At 43.5% G+C, this 21,666-nt stretch overlaps 1 protein-coding gene across 1 annotated transcript; it reads left to right on the top strand.

Moving 5' to 3' along the window:
- The first annotated feature begins 316 nt into the window (after positions 1 to 316).
- On the top strand, positions 317 to 20,246 carry SYNM (synemin). Its single transcript, XM_063413085.1, has 4 exons — positions 317 to 1,206; positions 5,600 to 5,724; positions 11,397 to 11,467; positions 12,955 to 20,246. Exons 1-4 carry the CDS (start codon positions 421 to 423, stop codon positions 16,587 to 16,589), a joined length of 4,617 nt encoding a protein of 1,538 aa, XP_063269155.1. The 5' UTR covers positions 317 to 420; the 3' UTR covers positions 16,590 to 20,246.
- The last annotated feature ends 1,420 nt before the right edge of the window (positions 20,247 to 21,666 follow it).

Raw genomic sequence — 21,666 nt, 5'->3', positions numbered from 1 at the left:
CTCAGAAGGGCTTTGCTCCCTCGGAAGAGCTTTGCTCTCAGAACGAGGCTTTGCTCCCCGAGTGGGATTTGGCTCTTCAAGCCGGGTCCTTCTCCCTGAGGCGAGCTCAGATTCCCGCGCACGAATTTGGCGGGCGCGGCCAGGAGTCCGCCAGGGGGCGCCGCGGCGCAGTGGGGCGGGGCCGGTTGAGGGGCGGGGCCGAGCTGAGGGGAGGGGCCGGGTTGAGGGGCGGGGCCAATGGGCGGGACAGAGCTAGGGCGGGGCCCGTCGATGGGCGGAGCCGGCTTGAGGGGCGGGGCCGATCGAGGGGCGGGGCCTGTCCCGGTGCCGCGCACCCCTCAGACCCCGCGGATCCCGCGGCAGCCGCGCAGCGCCCGCAGCCCCGGGGCCACCGCGCCCCGACCCCGCGGCCCCGGCAAGATGTGGCGGCGCTGGGAACCGGGTTGGGACGAGAAGAGGGAGCTGCAGGAGCTCAACTCCCGCCTGCGGGTCTTCGTGACCCGCGTGCGGGAGCTGGAGGAGGAGAACCGTTTTCTGGCGCAGGAGCTGGCGGAGCTGCGGGAGCAGGAGCTGATCGGGCTGCAGGTGCCCGAGCAGGAGCTGGCCTGGCTGCGGATGCAGCTGGAGGAGCTGAGCCGGGCGAAGCTGGAAGCGGAGCTGGAGCGGGACGGGCTGCGGCGGGAGCTGGAGGAGCTGCGGGCGCTGGGCGCGGAGGTGCTGGGGATGCGGCGGCGCCTGGAGCCCGAGCTGGCCGGGCAGCGGGCGCTGCTGGAGCGGCTGCGGGGCGAGTGCGTGGCCCTGGAGGAGCTGCTGCTGGAGCTGCAGGCCGAGCACGGGCACATGGCGGAGCGGCAGCGGCGGGAGGCGGTGGAGATGCGGGAGCTGCGGCTGAACCTGGCCGCGCTGCCGCCCCCCTTGGCCGGGCTGAGCCTGGAGGAGCTGGAGGAGACCTACGAGATGCTGCTCAACCAGAGCTGCCGGGAGACCCTGCTGCGCTACCAGGAGCAGATCCAGGTGCTGCAGGAGCAGGAGGCGCAGCGCAACCGAGAGAACCTGGAGCTGCTGCGGGAGGAGAGCCGGCAGTGCCGGCAGCACCTGGAGGATCTGCACCGCCAGGGCCAGGAGCTGTGCGCGCTGCGGGAGCGGCTGGAACAGGAGATGCTGGCCCTGCAGGACCGCCACGGCGCCGAGCTGGAGGAGTACCAGGTGGGTGGCACATTGCCCTCGGTCCCGGGACTCTCCCGCTTCCTTCCCGCCCCCCAGGGCCTGTTTTGGGGCTCCCCTGACTCTCCTTCTGCCTTTTTCCTTCGGTTCTGGTCCATCGCGCGATGTGAACCCGAGTTTCCCATCCCTCCTCCTCGCTCTGCTGGAGGTGATCAAACCCCTCTGGCTCGGTGTGGTCCAGGCTTGCCCTCCCCACTTTGCCTCCTGGCAGTGCGCTTTCCCCAGGCGGGAAGAGGAGCTGGCCCAGCAGGAGCCTTTTGCTGCTGAGCTCCTCTGTGTGTGGGGCGGGGAGTCCTTGGAGCCCCCCGGGAGAGAGCTGGGTGTGAATCAGGAGGGACACAGTGACCCCGAGGACATCAGCGTGGTGACAGGTGCTCCCTTCCCAACCTGCCCTCGGCAAGTGCCCAGGAGCGTGGAGCAGGCACGGCTTGCCAGGGCTCCTGGCAGGGTTGGCAGGAGCGCTTGGGACACGGAGCAGTCCCTGCGAGCAAATGAACCGGGTCCCGGGCTGGCCTGTCCCAACCAGAGACATAATCTGAAATTTCTTCCTGTTTTACATCCATTGCAGTGCGCCTTGAGCCCCGGGAAAAGCTTGTGGTCCCCAGCGTAGTTAAGAAAACTTTGAGTTGTGTAAAGGCGAGAAGATGTTGGAGGTGGATGCTGAGGGTTAGAGCATCTGCAGCTGAGGATTTGTTTGGTGTCAGGACAATGTTTGGTGTCAGGACAATGTTTGGTGTAATGTGCGTGGGAAGGGATCAGCTCCTGCCGGAACAGCGGAGCATCCGCTCGTCCAGCCTGGAGTGCAGAGCACATATTAGATCATGCAGCCCATCGATCCGTTTCCTGAGGGCAACATTTCTTTTGTTCATTGTTAGACCCTTTATTAACACCCCGCTGGAGCTCGGCGTGTGCCTGGAGCCCGTGTGCTTTGTCCAGCTTTGTGTCCAGCAGCCCTGGTAGATGATGGAGAAGTTGGCGACTGGGCAGGGACTGGGACCTGTTGCTGTCTGGTTTTTGTACTCCGCTAGATTGTTTGGAAGTTGCATAGTTTGCAGATGCTGTGAACTGAGACAGATTAGGTATGTAAGAAGTAATTGGAAAGGCTCTTAACTTTTAAATATTTTTTTTTCCATTTTTGACAGGACAATTCACTCTCACAATCATGTATGTAAACATTCCCAAACTGTAGAACATGACATAGGTAAATCCCTCATTAATTAAATCTATCCAACAGTCAAAACCAGGTGAAAATGTAAAGAGGAAAGAAATCTCTTCATTTTTTTCCTTCTTATATATGAAGTTTCTTAGATTTCCAAAACATGCCCTTCTTGCTCTCTATATTTTTACTAAGGATTTATAATGAAAGTCATCTTGTTCAAACTGAAAACCTCTAAATATGGAGTAAAGAGCGCATTTTGTATAGCTTGCTGTCCGTGCCACAAGTTTTTCTTCTAAAGCCAGTGAGAATGGCTTTTATTTAACTTTTTCAGCTCAGCATGGTATTTTTAAATCAGTTATCTCTGTATCTGGTTGTATTTTTAAAGAATTTTCCTTGAAAGAGCAACTGGAGAAACCCATTGCAGATGACAGCAATCTATTGCAGAAGTCAAATAATCAAAATCAATGGATGCCCTTGAATGGTCCTGATGCAATGCTCCAAAATGGATTGTTATTTTGACACCAACATCACAGTTACTCTCATGAACATTTGGCATCTTTAGATTTTAAAGGAAAAATAGTTTCAAATCTTAGTAATGCAAGAAAAAGAGAAAATGTTTTGAAAATATCTGACCATTTTCACCAGAAATTAAATATTATCTAGGTGTATATTTAAATATTTCATAAGGTGTATTAATTCTGAATGGTCTTATGTTTGGGTTTTAATGAGAAAGGCCTTTTTTGCAGTTGCCAGTCTCCTGTACATGAGAAATAAAATCTTATCCAGGAAGAAAAATTACAGAATGTGTAGGAGCAACTGTTTTAGATTTCGTTCTTGGGATCAAAGCTTTTATTTTTTTCTCACTCATTTCTTTTACTGGTTGAAGTATGTTCAGCATGGGTTTTAAACTACTCTTTAAAGAGCATCAATTCCATGCTTATTTATTGTAGAATGTCACGTAGAAATGATATGTATGTAGAGATTAAAGTCAAGTTATTATTGTTCATTGCAGCTGCAATCCAATTAGATTTATTCATATTTTCCATATATCATCCAGTTGCCTTATATGTTCATCTTTGCCTCCTGAGCTGTCCTTATCCTCACTGAAGCTTTCAGCAGTGTTAAATAGAAATAAGTATTTGGAGTTATAATGTGGCTGAACCATGCAGGCAGTAAATCATACACTGGAAAATTTTCACTGGTCCTGAGTGCTAAAGGGATGAACTCAGTTGGTCTCTTACTTCCATAATTTTAGCTGAGTGCTATGAGAACACTGATGCAAAAACTCCTGGTGGTTTGAAAATACTGAATTATTTTGATGTAAACCCCTCCATGGCCCATCCTGCTGCCCTGAAACGAGACAGATATTTTACTTGTAAGAGTGGGTTTAGGATCAGTTCCTGTGGTAGCATTGTGAGCTCAAGAGAAGGAGAAAACATCTTGTCAAATGCACATCTAATGTGGATATGTCATGTGCCTTTTTCTGTGTACCAGTTTCGAGCCAGCCAAGTGAGTTCCTCCCCTGCTGAGCCACTGAATGAGCTTTGGGATCAGTAAATAGTACCAGATGGAAAGGGCTGGGGCCTGGAATCCTCTATTCCCTCAGTAGGTGCAGCTTGGACAACCCAAGTAAATTCTTTCCCCCCTCCTGCCCTTCTAAAATTTCCCAGTGCTGCCTGGAAAGGAGCATATGAAGGGTGAGAAAACAGTTTCTATTCTGTTCCTTAGTCCTAGCAGGACATCACTGAGGTTTGGGGGCTGTGATTGATGTGGCTGGGAAACAGATCTTTCCAAGAGAGTCCTGTGTGAAGAAAACACAGGATCTGCCAAGTGGAGGTTACCTTTTGCAAAATGGGTTTGTTGGCTCGCAGTCTCCTGGACTCTGATGGATTTTCTGTGCTTTTTGGCGTGCTTGGAGGCAGGACTTGGGACCAGTTGTCTTCTGCTTTACGTTTGAGCATCGCTGATGGAGGGCTGGGTGCCTGGCTGTCTGCCACCCAGTCTATAGAGTGTCTGCTCCTGCTGGAATTAATTCCTTTGGAGCTGCTGCAGAGCTGGCTGAGTTTTGTGGCCCCTTATGGTAATCATTAACTGCAGCTCTTGGATCCGCAGTGCTCTCCAAACCCCATGGGTGGAATCCAGGTGGCTTTTCAAACCCAGACTAGAGAGTTTGGGGGTGAGGGACTGAAGCTCCTGTGTTTTTAGATAGGTTTGGACAGCCCTCATCTCTCAGAGCTCCCCACACTCTGTAGTCCAGTGGAGAAATTTCCTGTACTGATTTTCCTGGCACAGCAGCATTTTAAAGCTCTTTTTAAGGAATGCATGTGCATGTATAGGTTATTCTGTGTTTAATTGTGGAGGCAAGAAACATCTGAATTATTTGACTTCTGTATCAGAGCTCTTAGGGACTGGTTTTCTTCTACACCTTTTGCTGACTCCTGGTTCTGTTGCACCCTGGCCATTCTTTCTGGGTTCCTTTTCCTTTTAGAAGCAGATGAAGAAAGAGGTTAATGTGTTATATATATCAGAACTGTACCCACATGTAAAGGCAAATATAGGCAGCTTCCTTCATAGAGCTTTCTTTTTAGCTTTACTTTAAAAAAACCTCAAAACTATTAATGTTTGACATGCCAGCACTTTATATTCTTAGTTCTTACTTCTGCCTAGCACATCATGCTGGCATTAACAGCAGAGTCCCCTGCTGTATCTTCATTTTTATGCTGTTGTTCATACTGTCATACTGGAGCACTTGCTGCCTATAAGTGATATATTTTGAATTTTTTAAAACTAAACCATCAGTGCCTTGATTTTCCAGTTTGATTGCAAAGCAGTTGCCAAGATGAAGTCTAAAATACACTGTTGTGTGATTTAAGCATGTCTTAAAACGACCAAATGTGTCACATATAAAGAAGTGGATTTTCCTTGCTATGTGTGCTTAATAACTTTTGTACAGGGCATCTGAATGGGTTTTACTGAAATATTTAACCAGTTTAGTAAGGCATAAAGTGAATTCAGCATAAAACTTGCTTGAGGAACAATGTATTTCAGCTTGTATATAGGAAGGTCACAGAGCTGATTGCTTCTGGTTCTTGAAGTGATAGAACACTGATGTATTTTTGTACCATTTTTTTAAATTAAAAATTTTAGGTTTTAAGGCATTCAAGTGTGCAGATTTTTATGTTCTTTCAAAACTAAAAATACTTTGTTTCTGTTCAGAGAATAATTGACGCCCTGGAAGAAGAAAAGCAGTTCCTGACCATGTCAATCACAGATTACCTGAGGGACTACCAAGAACTCCTGCAGGTGAAAGCAGGCCTCATCCTTGAAATTGAAACCTACAGGTAAGATTTGTGGTCACACTCTATTGTCTAGGCAGGGGATAATTTAAATCCCTTTTTATAGATACAAGAGCCCCATTCATGCTCTTTCCAGTATTTAAAATATAAACAGCAACTTGGGGAGTCTCAAGGCTCTAAAGCCAATATAATCCATAGGAATCCTATTAACTTGGTACAAATTCTTGTATGCAAGAAACTTTCTTAGTCCTGGTCAGTGGATATCAGATTGATGGGAATTTTTGGGGCAGCATTTGGTTACAAGGTGAGGAGACAATATCCCTAAATTGCAATCCATAAAACTTGAGGTTATGTAGTTGCCATCGACTTACACGGCACATTTAATTGTTTAAATATGTTGATTAGTGACCACCTGCAGCACTGATGTAAGCACTGAGTTCCCCATCCTTGCTGCAGTTGTAGGACAGTGGGAAGATACCAGAAAAGTCTGTTTGATTTAGTCCTGGCTTTCTCCATCCTTGATTTGTTGTGAAAACATGTTTAGATCAAGTGTGAGATAAGAGCAAACAACATCACTGCTAATGAATCTTCAGGACTGTACCTCTCTCTAGCCACTAGGTAGTTGTGGGGTTGAAAAGCCAGAGTAATTCTCTTGTCTGGAGAATCATGATGTACATGGCACAAAACTGATTTGGAATGAAAAAAATCCTAAATAGCCCCAAGCAGATAACTTGGAGGAAGATCCTTCCTTCTTGTAAAGATGATGTGTTTTTTCTGTAAATAGCACAATATTTTCAACAAATTTCATTGGGATACTGATCTTCAAATATAGAATTGTGCAATTCTTCTTGAGCAAAGGGATAATTTGCAGAAATTTCATGTAAGGCTACTTTGGTATTTTTTTAAGGAGACTGCCTCTGTCACTACCTTGTCTACATTGGGTACATTATTAATATTCAACCAATGTAAACAGACAGGGTATTTCCAGATAAATATAATATATGCTGCTGTGTCCTAAAGCATTAATGCTGTGTCCTGAGTGTGAACCAGTGAGTCTGGACAAAGACAGCACCAGCTGAATTATGGGTGAGGTGTGTAGACTGAAGTGTGTGTACTCTCAATCCACTGATGCATGTGAAATGTCATTTCAGTTCCATAACTGAAAACATGAGAAACTTGAAATAACTTCTGAGTAGCTTAATAAAAGAGCAGTGAGCAGAGAATGTCTGTCTTCGTGAAAGAGCACCAAGAGTCTGTTCAAGATGCCTTGAGAGTGCCTGCAAGGAGGCACAGACCAGGCTGGTTTCTGGATGAGATAAAATCACAAGCAGTGTGGGACAAGTATCTGCAGTCACTTGATAAGTGACAGTGCCTTGATGTTTGTTGGTGGAGTGGGATCCCTGTGATCCTTGGAAACCCAGTAGTGTCTGGAGCTTTCGTGTGGAAGTGGTGGCCAATTGTGATCTTTATCTGTGTGTGTTAATTCTCTTAACTTTGCTAAAAAACATGATTCTTCTGAATTTAATCCCAGCTCTGTTGTTGACTTTCACTGTTGTCGTTAAACTTTCTCCCTTGGTTTATTCATCTGCAAAACAGGATTAGCACTGTCACAATAACAGAATTATCAGAGTTGTTTTGATGATTAGTATTCATCCAGAGCTAGGAATGATAATGCCCAGATATTCAGTTGTTTTAAAACCTTGTAAGCCCATGAAATTCTGGAACTTCTCCAGAGTTGTATCACTGATTATCTGAGCATTATTGGTTTGTCAAAGGATTCCCTGCCCTGGTTAATGAAAAAACAGTTCAGCATCACCTGCAGTGTGTTTGTTGTCCAGTTAAAAAGCTCATTAATCTGTAGGGTTTCTTCATCTGATGAATGTGAATGCAACTTGTGTCACTGACGGCCTTGGCCAGGCAGATGTCAGAAAAATGAGCATTTGCCCACTAAAGATGATCTGTAGATAAAAACAAGAGAATGGGCCTTGCTGCAGATAAAAAACATGCAGATGCCAGCAAACAGAATTCTTTAAAAATACCAGAAGCTGAAAAGTGATGGTTTTGTGTTTTTACATTTATGCAGGTTTACCTATTCCCATTTTCTTCCTTTTGTCCCTTTACTGAAGAAAATAGTTCCTTCCTTGTGTGTCTCTATCAGCCCTGCTGTGGGAGGGGAGCCAGTCAGTAAGGTGAAGTAGGAGAATTCTGGACAGCTCACTCATGTACTTTTTCAAATCCTATTCCTCCCCCAGGTCTTTTTACCTGCCAAAAAAAAAAAAAAAAAAAAAAAGGGCACGTGAATGCAGCTTCAGTTGATTTTCACAGAGGATGCTGGCAAATACCCTTGCTTATGCATACTGGAAATAAAAGGTACCTATTGACACCCAGTCCAGCATCCTGACCTTTCCATGGAGAGGCTCCCACGAAGCATTTCCTCTCCTCCTGGCCTAGGTTCAGGGTGTGGTAGCTGGTCTGGGAGCCTTCTTGGTGCCTCCCTCCCTGTGTTTTCTCTGTTCCACAACTGCTGCAGTTCTGTTCCAAGGTCAGCTCTTCCCGTTAGTCACCGCTGCTCCTGGAGTGGGAAGAAGGATCACTGTGGCAAGGAACACCCTTCCTTAAGGTCCAAGGGTATTTCCTCTCTGACTCTGCTCACCCTTCCTGCTCTAGGAGCTGAGATTCACTCAGGATGTGCAATATGTGCCTTACGTGGCTTTGTGAAGCTGCACCTCATGGAATCTCCATTCCTACACCCTCTTCTCACTGTTGAAGTAAATATTTATCAAGTGCCTCACAGGTTTCTTCTGTGTCCTTGGAACCTTTCAGAACCGCAGCTACTTCACTGTGCTCAAGTTTTATTTCCAGGAAGAAGTGGTGAATTACTCACCCTGTAAAACTCTTGATTTTAAAAGGAGATAGAAAATCTGCCTGGAATCTGAATTACTCTCAGGCCTTTCTCCTTAGCTAGCAGAAATTTACATAGCAGAGGCTGCCCAAAGCCTGTACCAAGAGGTTCAGGAGGTTTTCTGTCCTCTCTAAGATATGTTGTTGTTGAAGGGTAAAATGTTTCACTTGGAAATTCCAGTCATGCAAATGTTCTGTTAAAGTTACCACCTTGCATTCTGAAGCACAAAAGGATACACAACTTTTTTCTTTTTTTTATTTCCATGGTTGTTGTTAGGATCTCTGAGCACACTTGTCAGGTAGAATTTCCAGTTGTGTTCTTCCATCAACACTTCTGACCCTTTCCATGCTTTCCTCTCACAAAATCATCACCATTAAGGTGAAGGCATCACCAGCTATGGAGATTTTTGAGCTACTCACCACAGCATTTTCAGTCAGTCTCATTACGTCTCCTTCCTAACTTGTACCATCCAATAGGTCCTAGTGCTTGTATGGGTTTTATTTTGAGAAGACACTGAGTTTTCAACACCCAGGGAATTTAACAAGCTGTTCTTCACACTCCTTGTCCTCCCATCGTGTGATGGAAAAAGGATGTGGAATGGCCTTGACCCCCTTCCTGGAGAGGTGGGGGATTTTTGTAACTCCTTAGCAAATCCCAGGATAGAGAGGATGGCCAACTACCCCATCTGAGATTTTGGGTTTCTGTAGTTGGAACAAAGTCATTACTGTCCTTGAATGACCATAATAAAATTTGTACTACATCCTTTTGTTCTCTCTCCCCACCCCAACCACTTTATCTCCTCCTCCTGCTGCTTTCATGGGCTGGTTGTTTCTGTTGTCATCCAGCACAGGCTGATGAGCATGTCCCTGCTCACTTCAGATAAATGACATTAATAATGAGATGAGCTAAGAGTGCAGTTGGATTATTTTCTGGTAACACTTAAGTGTTAACAAAATAGGAGTATATGTCATTTGGCACCTGATTGCCAGGAAGAAGCTGACATGGGGTTCTTTTTTAAGATTAGTGCTGCTTGGGGTAGTGTTATTTTTATTATTACTATAAGTGCTTAAAAGTTCATACAGTTGAAATTAATTCTCCAGGCAGCTTAAGTTTAAAAGCAGACCTTACCTCCGAGAGGTTTTTCTTAGGAAAGGATGCAGAGGAATAGAGAAGCAAAGTGACTTGCATAAACTCCAGCTATGGTCAAGCTGAGAAACTCCACCTGAGTTTGCTGGCATGGTACAGTACACTGCCATTTCTTGTGCCAGTTCAGTAAGCCAAGCATTAACATTTTCTTGGTTTTCTGAGAAGTGAGGTCACACATATTATGAGGTGTCCAGTAAAATACTGATTCCCTGTCCAGCTTTACAGAGGTTTCAGGAAGCTCTGCCTTTCACTTTCAGTAGTAACACTCCAGATCCAGCTTTTCTGTGGGCTGCTGCCCTTTGCCATATACAGTTACCTCCTGGAACTTATTTTTAGTGACTTCATAGGTTGCTGCAGCAACTGAACAACTGTTGTTTTAACAGCAGCCAGAAATCCTTAGTCAAACTCACCACATTCCTGCTTTCCTTCGTCATGGTTAACACTTTCACTGCCAGCTCCTGGGCGTGTTTCTGCAGTGTCATCACCAGCTTCTCTGGCATGGCTGTCAGAGAAATTTGTTTGGCACTCACTGGCATCATCAGATCAGGTGTTTGGTCTTGGGAATATTGTATGTGTTGAAGGGATCTAATTCCTATCAAGCTTCTCTCAACATGGAGAAAGATAAATGGCTTTTACTGTGGGTTTTTTCAACTCACAAAATAGAAAGATGCCCATCTGAGCCCATTTTAGGCAGTCCTAACCCAGCTTTTCTTCTGGATCTAGACAAATCCATGACAGCAAAGAAAATCTTGCTAATGATATTTTGCTCATGCCAGAGTGATCAGTTGTGTGAAGTGTGAAATACACAGGTGATGCTTAAAACACCTGCTTTGTTAGTTTGACATAAATGTCCAGCAGAGGTGTTCATACCCCAATCCTGAGTGGCTTTCAGCTCCTGCCCCAGGGAGTCAGAAGCCTTTGGCTATCACAGTCCTGCAGCCTTGCTCCTGCCAGCTTTGATGCTGCAGCTGTGTCTTATCAGTGCAGAACATCTGGCACTCCCAAAGCCAGCAGTGGAACTGGTAGAAGTGACCATGAACCCACCCAAGTTACTGTGCTGGTTGTGACAGTCCTTGCACAGGGAGAGAACCTGACTAAGCTTTTCCAGGCTGCTGCACCAGCATTTCCTGGAACTATGGGGGCTGTTGGAACAGGGACAGACAGAGGTGTCATTAAAGGAAACCAAGTAGTTTCTGTCATTGAGAATTTTCCTACTCCTTTGTTGTGAAACGTGTTGTGCTGATTTCCAATGGAATAGGAACTAAGAATAGTTAATTTAATACTATAAATTGTTTCCTCCAGCGCTGTGTCTGAGAGTAGAAGTTATACTTTCCTTCATTTTTCATTTGAAAATGATAGAACTGTGACAGTTCCCTCATATCACACTGCAACACCACCTTTACTACTCTTTTACAAACAGGAAGGTTGCTGCAGTTTTGGGTTTTTTTTTCACTTTTGCCTTTTCTTTATAAAACATCTTGCCCAGAGAAGCTGTGGCTGCCCCATCCCTGGAAGTGTTCCAGACCAGGTTGGATAGGGCTTGGGGCAGCCTGGTCTAGTGGAATGTGGCAACTACAGGATAATTGTTTCAATTTCTAAGACTTATAAATGCAAAATATTATGCTTATTGTTCCCAGTATTTTAAAGAAATGCCTTTTGTGTTTTGCAGAGCCTTGTTAGAAGGGGAGAGCAAGCCGTGGATTATATGGAGAGAAGAGCATGCAGGGAAACTGCCTCAAGGTAAAATATGAATATTAAAAATTAATTTTGAATTAAATTAAATACAACTGGAGATTATTATGTTGTAGTGTTCCTGAAGTATATTTTAATGGGTGTATTGCAAAGTGAATATTGAATTAGTTCGGGGTGTTAATATTTTAAATCAACATATTGCTCCTCTGTATGAGCTATCTCAGAAAATCATGGCTTGAGTGGAGAACGTAGGGAGTGGTGTTCTGCAGCTCTAAAGAACTTTTAGATGCCCATAGGTCTTTGGAGAGATTTGAAGTATAAAGCAAGAGGTGTTGAACAGAACATGTAGTTAAAACCATGGAGTTCATCATGCTGAGGCATTGTGAGTGTTAAAAAGTTCACGTGGGTTTAAAGAGATATTTTAGTAGAGTAATGAAAGACAAATCAAAGACTTACTAAACATAAAGATACCATTTCTATCTTAGGAGCTGCAAATCTCTGGAGGCTGTGAGAGTATACGAGGGAAGTATCACTATTTACTTGCCCTATTCTTATACTCTTCCCTGTGTATCTACTCTTGGTCCTTGCAAACAGGATTTGAGATAAGATGGGCCTTCATTGTGACTGCTGTGGCCATTGTCATTAATAACAGAATTAATCTGGATAATACTCATGAGTTTAACAGTGTGGGGTCATTACTGTAGTCCCAGAAGACATTTGAAGGCTGTGAGTGTAGCAGGAAATTCAACAGGCTCAGGCTGAAATGCTCACACAGGTCTGCCTGTGCTGTTAAACTGTGACATTGTGCCTGGATCTGGAGAGCACAGTTGGGATCTGGACTTCTGCAGACAATGCTCAGGCATATTCACAGAATAGGGGAGGAATTACAGAAATAATACAGGAGACACTACCCAAAGTCAGAGGAGATGAGGCAGCTTCTCAGGACTGAGAAATGTGAGTGGTGCAGTACTGGTTGGTCTTAACTATCAGATATTCCTGGCACATTGTATCAATTTCTATAGGTAGAGCCTAGAAGGTTCTTTATTTCTCCCCTAGTTGTGCTTTATTGTGTGGCTATGAAGGGTTGTTTGTGTGTTTGCAGTTTCTAGTGTGTGGTGGCAGGTGTGCCATTAAATGTCAATAGGAACTAAGAAACTTCAGGCCACTTAGGCTAATGAAGCAAAAACCCCAGCCTATGACATTAGCATATATTATTTAATAAGATGTTGTAAATTAACATTGGTATAAATACAAATAAATGCCACAATACCCAGTAGTGCACAACAGGTAAAATTAGCAAGATCTTGCAGCTTCAGAAAAAGCTTTGCTTTAAGCTTTAATGTAATTTATGCATAGACTTAATTAACCTGTAGGCAAAACCTACAGGAATGCCTTTACAAAGCTACACTGAAAATGAAGACATTATTCCTTTAAAAAAACATAGTGCATGTTTTCTTAGTTCATGCCCTCTGTTTGCTAGTATTTTAGCTACAAACCATTATTTTAATGCTTGGTCGCCTGTGCTCTCTTTGCAGATATTATAAACACTTCATATAACTACACTGATATTTACTCTACTTACCAAGAAAGAAACAGAAATAAAGCTCCACCAGCTGCCAGGATCACTGACACGAGGCACAGAATGCCAGTGACAAATATGAGCAGTTCTGCACATTACTCAGCTCGCTCCACGCAGGCTGGATCACACGCGGCGACAAGGGGAAGAACTTTTGGAAGGGACCTGCTTGGTTCAACGTATCGCCCTTCAACGACTGTCACGAGGGATGAGAGGATTGTAACAGACCACAAAGAGCTAAGAACATTTACTCCAGACTACAGCAGCTGGAGAAGCACTGAAACGCAGCAAAAGAGGATTCCAGAAAGGAAGAAAACAGAAGTTACGACTTCATCCACAATATCTTTTTCAAAAGAGTCAGCACGCACTGAAAGATCAGACAAGGACCACAAGCCTGATGCTGAAAATACAAGAGATAAACCAGGCTTCACTAGATTTCCAGCTTATGAGCTGATTACCAACGCAAAACCATCTAAATATGAAGAAACTATAATTGAAACTCGGACCATACTGAAAGACAAAACAGGAGGCAGCAAACCAACTGATGAGAAGACATCTCTGCTGAAAGAAAAAGATAAGCTGGAGAAACAAACAAAGGATGAGAAAAAGAAAACAGATGAGAAATCTTCTACAGAAGAAAGTGTCGGTTTTGGGAGGAAGACTGAGCAGAGGAAATATATCCGTGAGGAACATAGCCAGAAGGTAACAGCGAGTGATATTTCTACTGCAAGAGCTTTGAGAAGTGAATCAACCAAAAAAGATGCAACTGTCACCTCGGAATCAAGAAGCAAAGACGTCATTGAGGTACCAATCACTATTGAAAGGCCTGCTCCTGACAAAGGAGCTCAGAGAAATAAAGAAATAAGGGTACAAGGTGTTAAAATAGGAAGAGAAATGGATGAGCATGTAACTCAGTCTGCTGAAACTCGCCAAGTGAGGATTTCAGAAGCAGAGTCCAGTCTGGAAGGTGAAGAGCAATTTAGGGATGGGAGCCATAAAATGGGAACTCTGCCGACTGAAAACATAGCAGAGAATATTGTTACTGACATTCTTAAAAGTTTCACACAGTCTTCTAGTTCACAGGTATCAACAGACACCAAAGTGACCTATTTTGATAAGAAAGAACAGGAAGATGAAGGGAAAATAAAGACTGAGTTCACAGTGCAGTCTCAAGTTCAAGAAGACATAGATATTTCTGATAAAGGTGACTTAGGACATCTGTCAAACCAGGATGTTAGAAAAGTGATTCGAGAGGGCGTGGAGGGAACTCCTTCCAAAGAGGAGATAGAAGATATTGTCCATCACGGCCTGAAGGGAAGCGAGAGCGGAAAGAACGTGTCTGTGAATGTGGAGATTGTAGAGGAGCCACTGGATTACACCACCGACGAGAGGACTGAATTTTCAACACCTTTCCAAGTAGAAGAAGTGGAGGATTCATTCCCTGAGAGGGAGAGGCGTTACGGTGAAGAGGAACAAAACATCACCTTCACCTATGAGGATGTCAAAAAGAAGAAACCGCGCCACGAGAGCTTCACTCGCGTGGAAGAGGTAACTGAGGAAGATGACTCTCCTATTGAACAGAAATATTTTGTGTCTGTTCCTGATGATCATCCCGTTATCAATGAAAAAGATGATGACTCGGTATATGGGCAAATTCATATTGAAGAGGAATCGACTATTAAATACTCTTGGCAAGATGAATTTTTGCAGGGCACGCAAAGTAAGAGAGAGGACGGGGTGAGCTCCCCAGAGGAAACCTATAAAGTGGTGGGGGAGGAAGCAAGTGCCCATATTTTAAAAGAACATCCTGAAGGTGAAAGATCACATGTTGAATCCATTGTTATTGAAAAAGAAATTAAAATTCCCCATGAATTTCAGACTTCGATAAAAGGGCTCTTATCCAAGGAAACAAAGGACCCTAAACATCAACTGAAGGAAGCTTTGGAGCAGCTGGAGGGCAGCCTCCCAGAAAGTGTGAAGGAGGAGCTCTTTGCATTAACAAAAGACAACAAAGTGGACGCTAGTAACTTGGCATTTGATATCAAAAAAGTTGATCAGAAGGAGGAGGGGGGCTCAGTGACAATTGTCGCTGAAGTCAATCTGTCCCAGACCCTCAACACTGATGAATTTGATGTAAATCAGCTTGGTGAGGTAATCACAAGCGAGAAGGAGAAGGCAACAATACACTCCCTGAAGAAAGAGAGCTCGGATGGGAGCAATGTAGATGCTTCTTCCCACAGTGACAGGTACGCTCCTTTTGCTGACCAGGAGATCTACAGCTCCTCCACGACGAGGCGGAGCGGCGGCTCCGGCTATCACACCACAGAAAGGGTCGTTTATGACGGTTCTGTTTTGGAAACTGCAGATTATGGAGAGGCCTCTCACTCATCACAATCAGCTGATGAGACCAAGTCCCAGAGACGTGTCAGGGTTGGCCCAGCAGAGGTCCAGAGGCTGGAGCAGGTCCTGTATGAAGGGGCTGGTTCTGAAGCTCTGGAGCTCAGTGCTTCAGAAGATCTCGTTCAGAGAGAGGGGCCGTCAGAATTCAGCCAATCTGTGAGGCACTTTAAACTGGGCCCCCAGGAAATCCAAACCACAGAACAGGTAATTTATACCGGCCCTATTACTACAGTTGTAGAAGAGATGGATTCTGGAAATCTTTCTCAGAAGGTCTCCACAGACTTCAGCAGGGCCACAAGGCGTGTCACGGTAGGATCAAGGCAGGTGACTGAGGAAGTCTCTTTTGGAGGGTCGGGCTCGGAGTCTCTGGCCCTCAATAGCTCAGATGGGCTTTCCCAGGCCGAAGGGGCTGTGGATGTCAGCAGGTCCATGAGGCACTTCAGGCTGGGCCCACAAGAGGTTCATACTGAGCACGTGATCTTTGAAGGACCTATCTCTGGTAAAGTGGAGGTCAGCAGCACGAGGGACTTCTCACAGGCAGAAAGTTCAGTCAGACAAGTCCAGCTGGGTCCCCAGGGCTTTATGACAGCTGAAGAGATCATCTACCAGGGGCCTGTCTCCGAGCACACTGAGATCACTGAAGTGGAAGACCAGACCCTTTCAGGAGGCTCAAGAGCTTTCAGGCACGTTAAAATAAGTCCTGCAGGGACTCATGCTGAGGAAATAATCTTCTCAGGCCCCATTGCTGGAGTGGTGGAAGATCTCTCACAGACAGCAGAGTCATCTGAGAGCAGCAGCTCTGTGAAGCACATTAAAGTGGGCTCCAGGGAAACAGCTTACACTTTCCAAATGGATGTCTCCAGCCTGGGTGGAATGTCTGCAGTGAGGAGCGGAGAGCAGCAAGTGGCAATGCTGGTGTCCAGCAAGCAAGACCCTTCTGCTGGTCAGCCACAGGTCATGGTTGAAAGCAACCAGGCAGGAAATGAGAGCACAAGAAGTGGCTACGTCCTCTCCAGTTTTTCCCAAGATGGGGGTGAGAAGGTGGTGGAACAGTCATTTTTTGATCAAACTGTGCAGTTGCAAAGAACAGTCGACCAAAGGTCAGACACTTCTGAAGGGAAGAAAGTGGCTTTTGTCTACCTGGACCACGAGGAAGATGATGATGATAATGATAATGATGGACAGTGGTTCTGAAAGGACTCTGGGATGAAGCCTACGTAGCAATTTGTTTATACGTATTTTTTATTATCCTTTTTTTTAAAGAGAAAAAAAGGGATGGAGAACCGCTCCAACTATTTAGATTATTAATGGTGGACTGAGAAGTATTGAATTTAAGCCTCTATTCAGCACATTTTATTTTATTGGAAATTTTATTTTTGGCAGAGATCATGCTATTAATATTTTTTCCTCAGAGTTCTGTGTCTAATATTTTCAGATTTTTCCACCCATAGAAACAGGAATTTGCTACTGGGGAATTCAAAGAATTCTATTTTTTTGTTTGCTTTATAGCACATCAACTGTTAAATGTGTGCTTGAATAGGACTTTTCAAATTATTTTTTTCTTAATACTGTATTGTACTTGGTTACTACAACATTACTATGCAATTCTATTTAAATCTCAAGCTACTGACCACAAATTTAACAGAATATGAGACTAATGAGTGGTAGTAGCTGATTTTCAGTTCCATTTCTGTGTACTTATATGCAATACCTAATGAATACATTATAAGAGACAGTTATTACAGCTATAAAATTAAATATGGTCCTGTAGGATCAAACTAAGCATAGCAAGGATTGACAAAAGTGACATTACTTGTATAACTTGAATGCAGTGCAAAAAAGAAAGAGGTAACTTAACTGAGGTAAGACTTTCTCACAGTTCCCAGGTGAGAAATAGTGAATTTTATGGTTAGACAGTAATTTAATATCTCTAAAAAGAAAAGAGATTTAAAAACTAGACTGGATAGTGTTCCCACTGAGGTAAGGAGAACTCCTTACAGGTTCAGTGGCTGTGTACATTAGTAACCTCAACTTATTTTGCAGTTTATGGGTTACCTGATACTAGGTATTGCCAAAGGTAAGTGTGAAGTGTCAAACATGATTCCACAGTGCCTAATTTCCTAACACAGTGAAATTAGCTGATGTGTGTCCTGCTAGAAGGAAACTTTTACAAATGACATCGGTGACACTTATGATCATTGTGTGTCAGCTCATTCCCAGACAATGCTTTGTTTACAAACAAGATGTCCTTTTCAGCCACTCCCCCTGCAAACCCAACCTGAGGTTTGGATTTATGTTTTTCTTCCTTTTTTTTTTCCTCTGAATGTAACACGTGCCTCAGGCCAAAGTTGCCTTCTACTTAAATCATTTGCGAATAAGCTAATTTCACTTGGATTGCACACTGGCTGAATGAAGGCCATCATTTCACTTTATAATCCAGTGACTTTATAAGTTCAGTTTGGAAGCCAGCACAGCACCACTGGCTGGCCTGACCTGGGCAGTGCTGGCAGGAGCAAAAATAGCAGCCAAAATATCGTCACTGGGGTAAGAAATGCCATCCTGGGCACGTATGGAAGCAACAAAGAGAGGTGAGAAGCTGCTATTTGTGCACACACAGGCTCACAGACACAAGCACACCCTCACTCCCCGTGTCCCACCTCTGCAGAGCAGACACACACCTGGCTGGGGGTGGTGAGCAGCGAGGGCTGAATCCCACACTTTTATTTTTCCTGTGGTTATGTAAGCCTAGTTTTGTGTGTGCTGCTCCATATTAGAGTCCAGCGAGACTATCTTAGGCTGGCATGACTAGTCACTTTTCAGATTCCTTACTATTAACAGAAGTAGATTTCTCAAAGCTGACTGCTGCTTTATGCTCTGAACATAAACGCAAGGCTGAGGAGCTCCGTGCTGACTGACACATCCTGCTCTTTCAGACACAGGGACAGTGTCATCCATGTGTGCCTTAGTTCCTAAGACTGAACCTGCACAAAGATATCAATGTTCCAACCATTAACTCGTGAGGTTGGTCCGCACTGCAAAATTTCCTGAATGTGTTCCTTATTTTTTCTGGAATCTTTTGTTGAAATTGGGAGTTCCACCAGCAGCTGGAAAATGAATAGGAACCTGAGCTGTGTGGAAGCACTAAAGGCATGTAATCTAAGCTTATTTATACTGTTCACTGTGTAATAGAGAATATTTTTTTCAGAATTATTCCAATATGCTCAAAAAAGATGTTGTGCTTCCATTTATAAATAGGATGTTAATTATTGTAATACTTCTAATCTCATCCTATACTTTTGTTTCCTTAGTTGACTGTAGGATTTTAAAGGTGGCAACATCTCTGTGTTTAATAATCATGTATAAGCCAGAATTTTCCAGCTGGATGCCAGACTGCCAGCAACCAGATTCTGTACTTCAAGTATCAAATAACTGAATGAAGGAAGAAGTCAGATCTGTAGTAAGCAGCAGAGGTAAAAATAATGAGTGTAAGTTTTCTTGAAATTTTATTCAAGACTTACCATTCTTTGTAAAACAGATACAAGGATATCTGCAGAAAATGTATTTAGCAACCAACAAAAAGCTACTTACAATGTCAAGCCCACTTATTGATACATGGTGGAGTCTTTGACAGAGGTGCTCCCCAGGAACAGTGATGCCAAAACTGTTCTGTTTATCTTCACCTGCCGAGAGGATTATAATGTCAGGTGAGGGGATAAACCAGTGAGGAGCAAGTGACTCATAAAATGCAGGTGCCCTTAGCACTGAAGGATGAAAAAAAAATGAAAAATCAGTATAGTTTCCACTGAGGCAACAACAGCTCTTCAGAATCTCCTTTGCACATCACTGTCAGATGCAGTAGGTTATGCAAGATACATTTCTGTTTTGATAGTCTGGAGGAAAAATCTGTTCAGCATCCTTTATTTCTATTTAAGAGCAGAATTTTAATCAATTATTGGGAAGCTAGCTTATTGTAGAGAACTGGAAATGTGCATTAGCATGACATTAAAAAGATTTTTACATTATAGGCACAGTTCCTTTGCATAGAGAAAGGCTGTGAAAACAAAGGTGCCTCACATAAAAGGGTTTAAGTTTTAAAAAGGTTTTAATATAAGCAACCTGTTTAATATAAGCAGCTTAGTTGTTATTAACCTGAGACATTTAGACACAGTGATAACTTTTGGATAATTCTACCTTCAGACAACAAAGTGTATTTAGGTGGACAGTGGTACCCAGCAGGCCCCGTGGCTGCATGAGCACAAGTGGGGCTGTAGGTACACGAATTAGTAATGAGAGCAAACATGACCTACTCCTAGGTGCACTAACTCACCCGAGGTGATCACTCTGCATCAGAATTATATCCTGTGGCTGAGCAGGCTGGTGACACACCCTCAGTCAGCATCACTTCTGAAGCTTACTCCTATTACGCTTTTCATTAAATAGAAATATAAACTTTACCGCTGTGTTTGGGTTAAACAAAACGCTTTTCAAATATAATTAGTTATTTTGAGGCGGGTAAAAACTGTGTGTTTCTATGCTGGTATGGATCAGAAGTGGGGCACTTTTTTTCAAATGTGTAAACCACTGGTCTAGGAAGCAAACAGAGCATAGAACATGAAGAAAGGTGTGTGAGCTAGCGAGAGCTCTGTGCTGTGATGTTTGTGAACAGCAGGTGTTTCAAAAGACGGTCAGAATGTTGAACCTGGGTTTGTTGATGTCAGCTGTTGAAACTTTGCAGGCAGCTTGTGTTCTGGTCATTTGCAATGAAACTGCGTTTTTTTTTGTGGTGGTATAAGCTTTGTGATTTTACACTTTTTCACTCTTGAGTATTAAACAATGAAAAATCAATGCAGACGTTTCTCTGTCTTCCTGTCTGATGTTTTAAAGGCTGCACTGTCCAAAAAAAAGGACTTGATGTCTGTAAATACCTTGCTGCCAGGCTGGGCTAATTTTGGTTCAAAGAATGAACCTGATTTTTCATTCCAGCAAAGATTCACCTCTTTCAGGCTGATAATGGAAATGGTGGCAGGACAAGGCACATTCCTTATTCCAGCTGCACACAGCACGTGTGGACCAGCAGTGCTTGTGGGGTGCCACAGGTAGTGAGAGAGGCAGAGTTTAAAGCAACACAGAAGGTGGAATTCCCTGAGTTGTCAGCAGCATAATTGCCCTTGGAGCCTGGCACCTGACCAAGGTACGTCTCTACTTTTATCCTTTTCTAGCAAAGAAAACCGTTTTACACCCATTTACATCTTTAATGGAAAATAATATGTGTGTGTATATATATATATCTATATATATACACAACATATATATATTTAAATGGCACCTCTCAATGTACTGTAAAGTTCATTCTTCTCTTTAACCACACACTTGATTTGTAATGAAAACATCATACCTTTAACCCAGTTTTCTCTTAATTAAATGGGTCAGAATGAGTTCTTCATGTGAAAGAGTGAGACTTTCTGAAGAGATCCTCCATTTTTAATACACTGAAAAAAAAAAGCACACACTTCTCCATATCTTGCAAAACAGGGAAGAAAGTATCTGAAAGCACTGTCTAAATCACAGCATAATTTGAAGATGGTTAAGTGATCAGCAAAATAGTTTCCACTGAAAATGGCCTCTGTCAGAAGATGTTTTCAGGCTATTAAGTGAAGCAGGATTGCTGTTAAAACTCTCAGTGGTGAAGTTCTGATTTCTCTGAAACTTGAACTGTTTTTCTGAGCAGTGAGGAATGGGACTCAAAATGGGTTGGTTTTCAATACATCAGAATTTCAGTTTCCTGGTTTTTACACACTTCTCAGTTGTGATAACTTGATAAAGATGCAAATATGGGGGTGTCTCAATATTAAATTCCACAAAGGAGAGTTTAAAATTAAATGGGAATAGAAGATGTTTGGTCATACTCAAAATTTAAATAGTTTAAAAGGTGTAAAAACTCTTTTTCCTGAAGTATCTCTGCAACCAACAACAAGCAACCTGCCTAATGAACAAATTTTTTTTCAGCTAGGAAAAACTCTGGGTTTTGAAAGATGTTATCTCCAGCTATTGGGTTTTCCCAAACCACTGGTATTGGTTTTGATTTCCTTTTCCAAATCATAACGTGAGGTTGGTGTGGCAGGAATTTACTGCTGGAATCAAACCTGCTTGTTAAAGATGAGAAAGTTAAGAGATGCTGAACCCTAACACTGGGGAAGTGCAGATTCTAGAATTTGCTTCACATTTTATAAACCTGATAGGAAGAGCAATACACTGTAACCAAAATGCTTCT

Source organism: Prinia subflava, chromosome 15 (genome assembly GCF_021018805.1).
Source record: "Prinia subflava isolate CZ2003 ecotype Zambia chromosome 15, Cam_Psub_1.2, whole genome shotgun sequence".
In the NCBI taxonomy this organism is placed as follows: domain Eukaryota; kingdom Metazoa; phylum Chordata; class Aves; order Passeriformes; family Cisticolidae; genus Prinia; species Prinia subflava.
Note: the sequence above shows the minus strand (reverse complement) of the source record. Positions and strands in the feature narration are given on the sequence as shown.

What these genes read in the sequence shown, in the direction of transcription:
- SYNM (XM_063413085.1), top strand. Translation starts at nt 421, where the DNA reads ATGTGGCGGCGCTGGGAACCGGGTTGGGACGAGAAGAGGGAGCTGCAG. An exon ending in CCGAGCTGGAGGAGTACCAG is followed by an intron (nt 1,207 to 5,599) that starts GTGGGTGGCACA and finishes GTTTCTGTTCAG; the next exon opens with AGAATAATTGACGCCCTGGA. An exon ending in CTTGAAATTGAAACCTACAG is followed by an intron (nt 5,725 to 11,396) that starts GTAAGATTTGTG and finishes TGTGTTTTGCAG; the next exon opens with AGCCTTGTTAGAAGGGGAGA.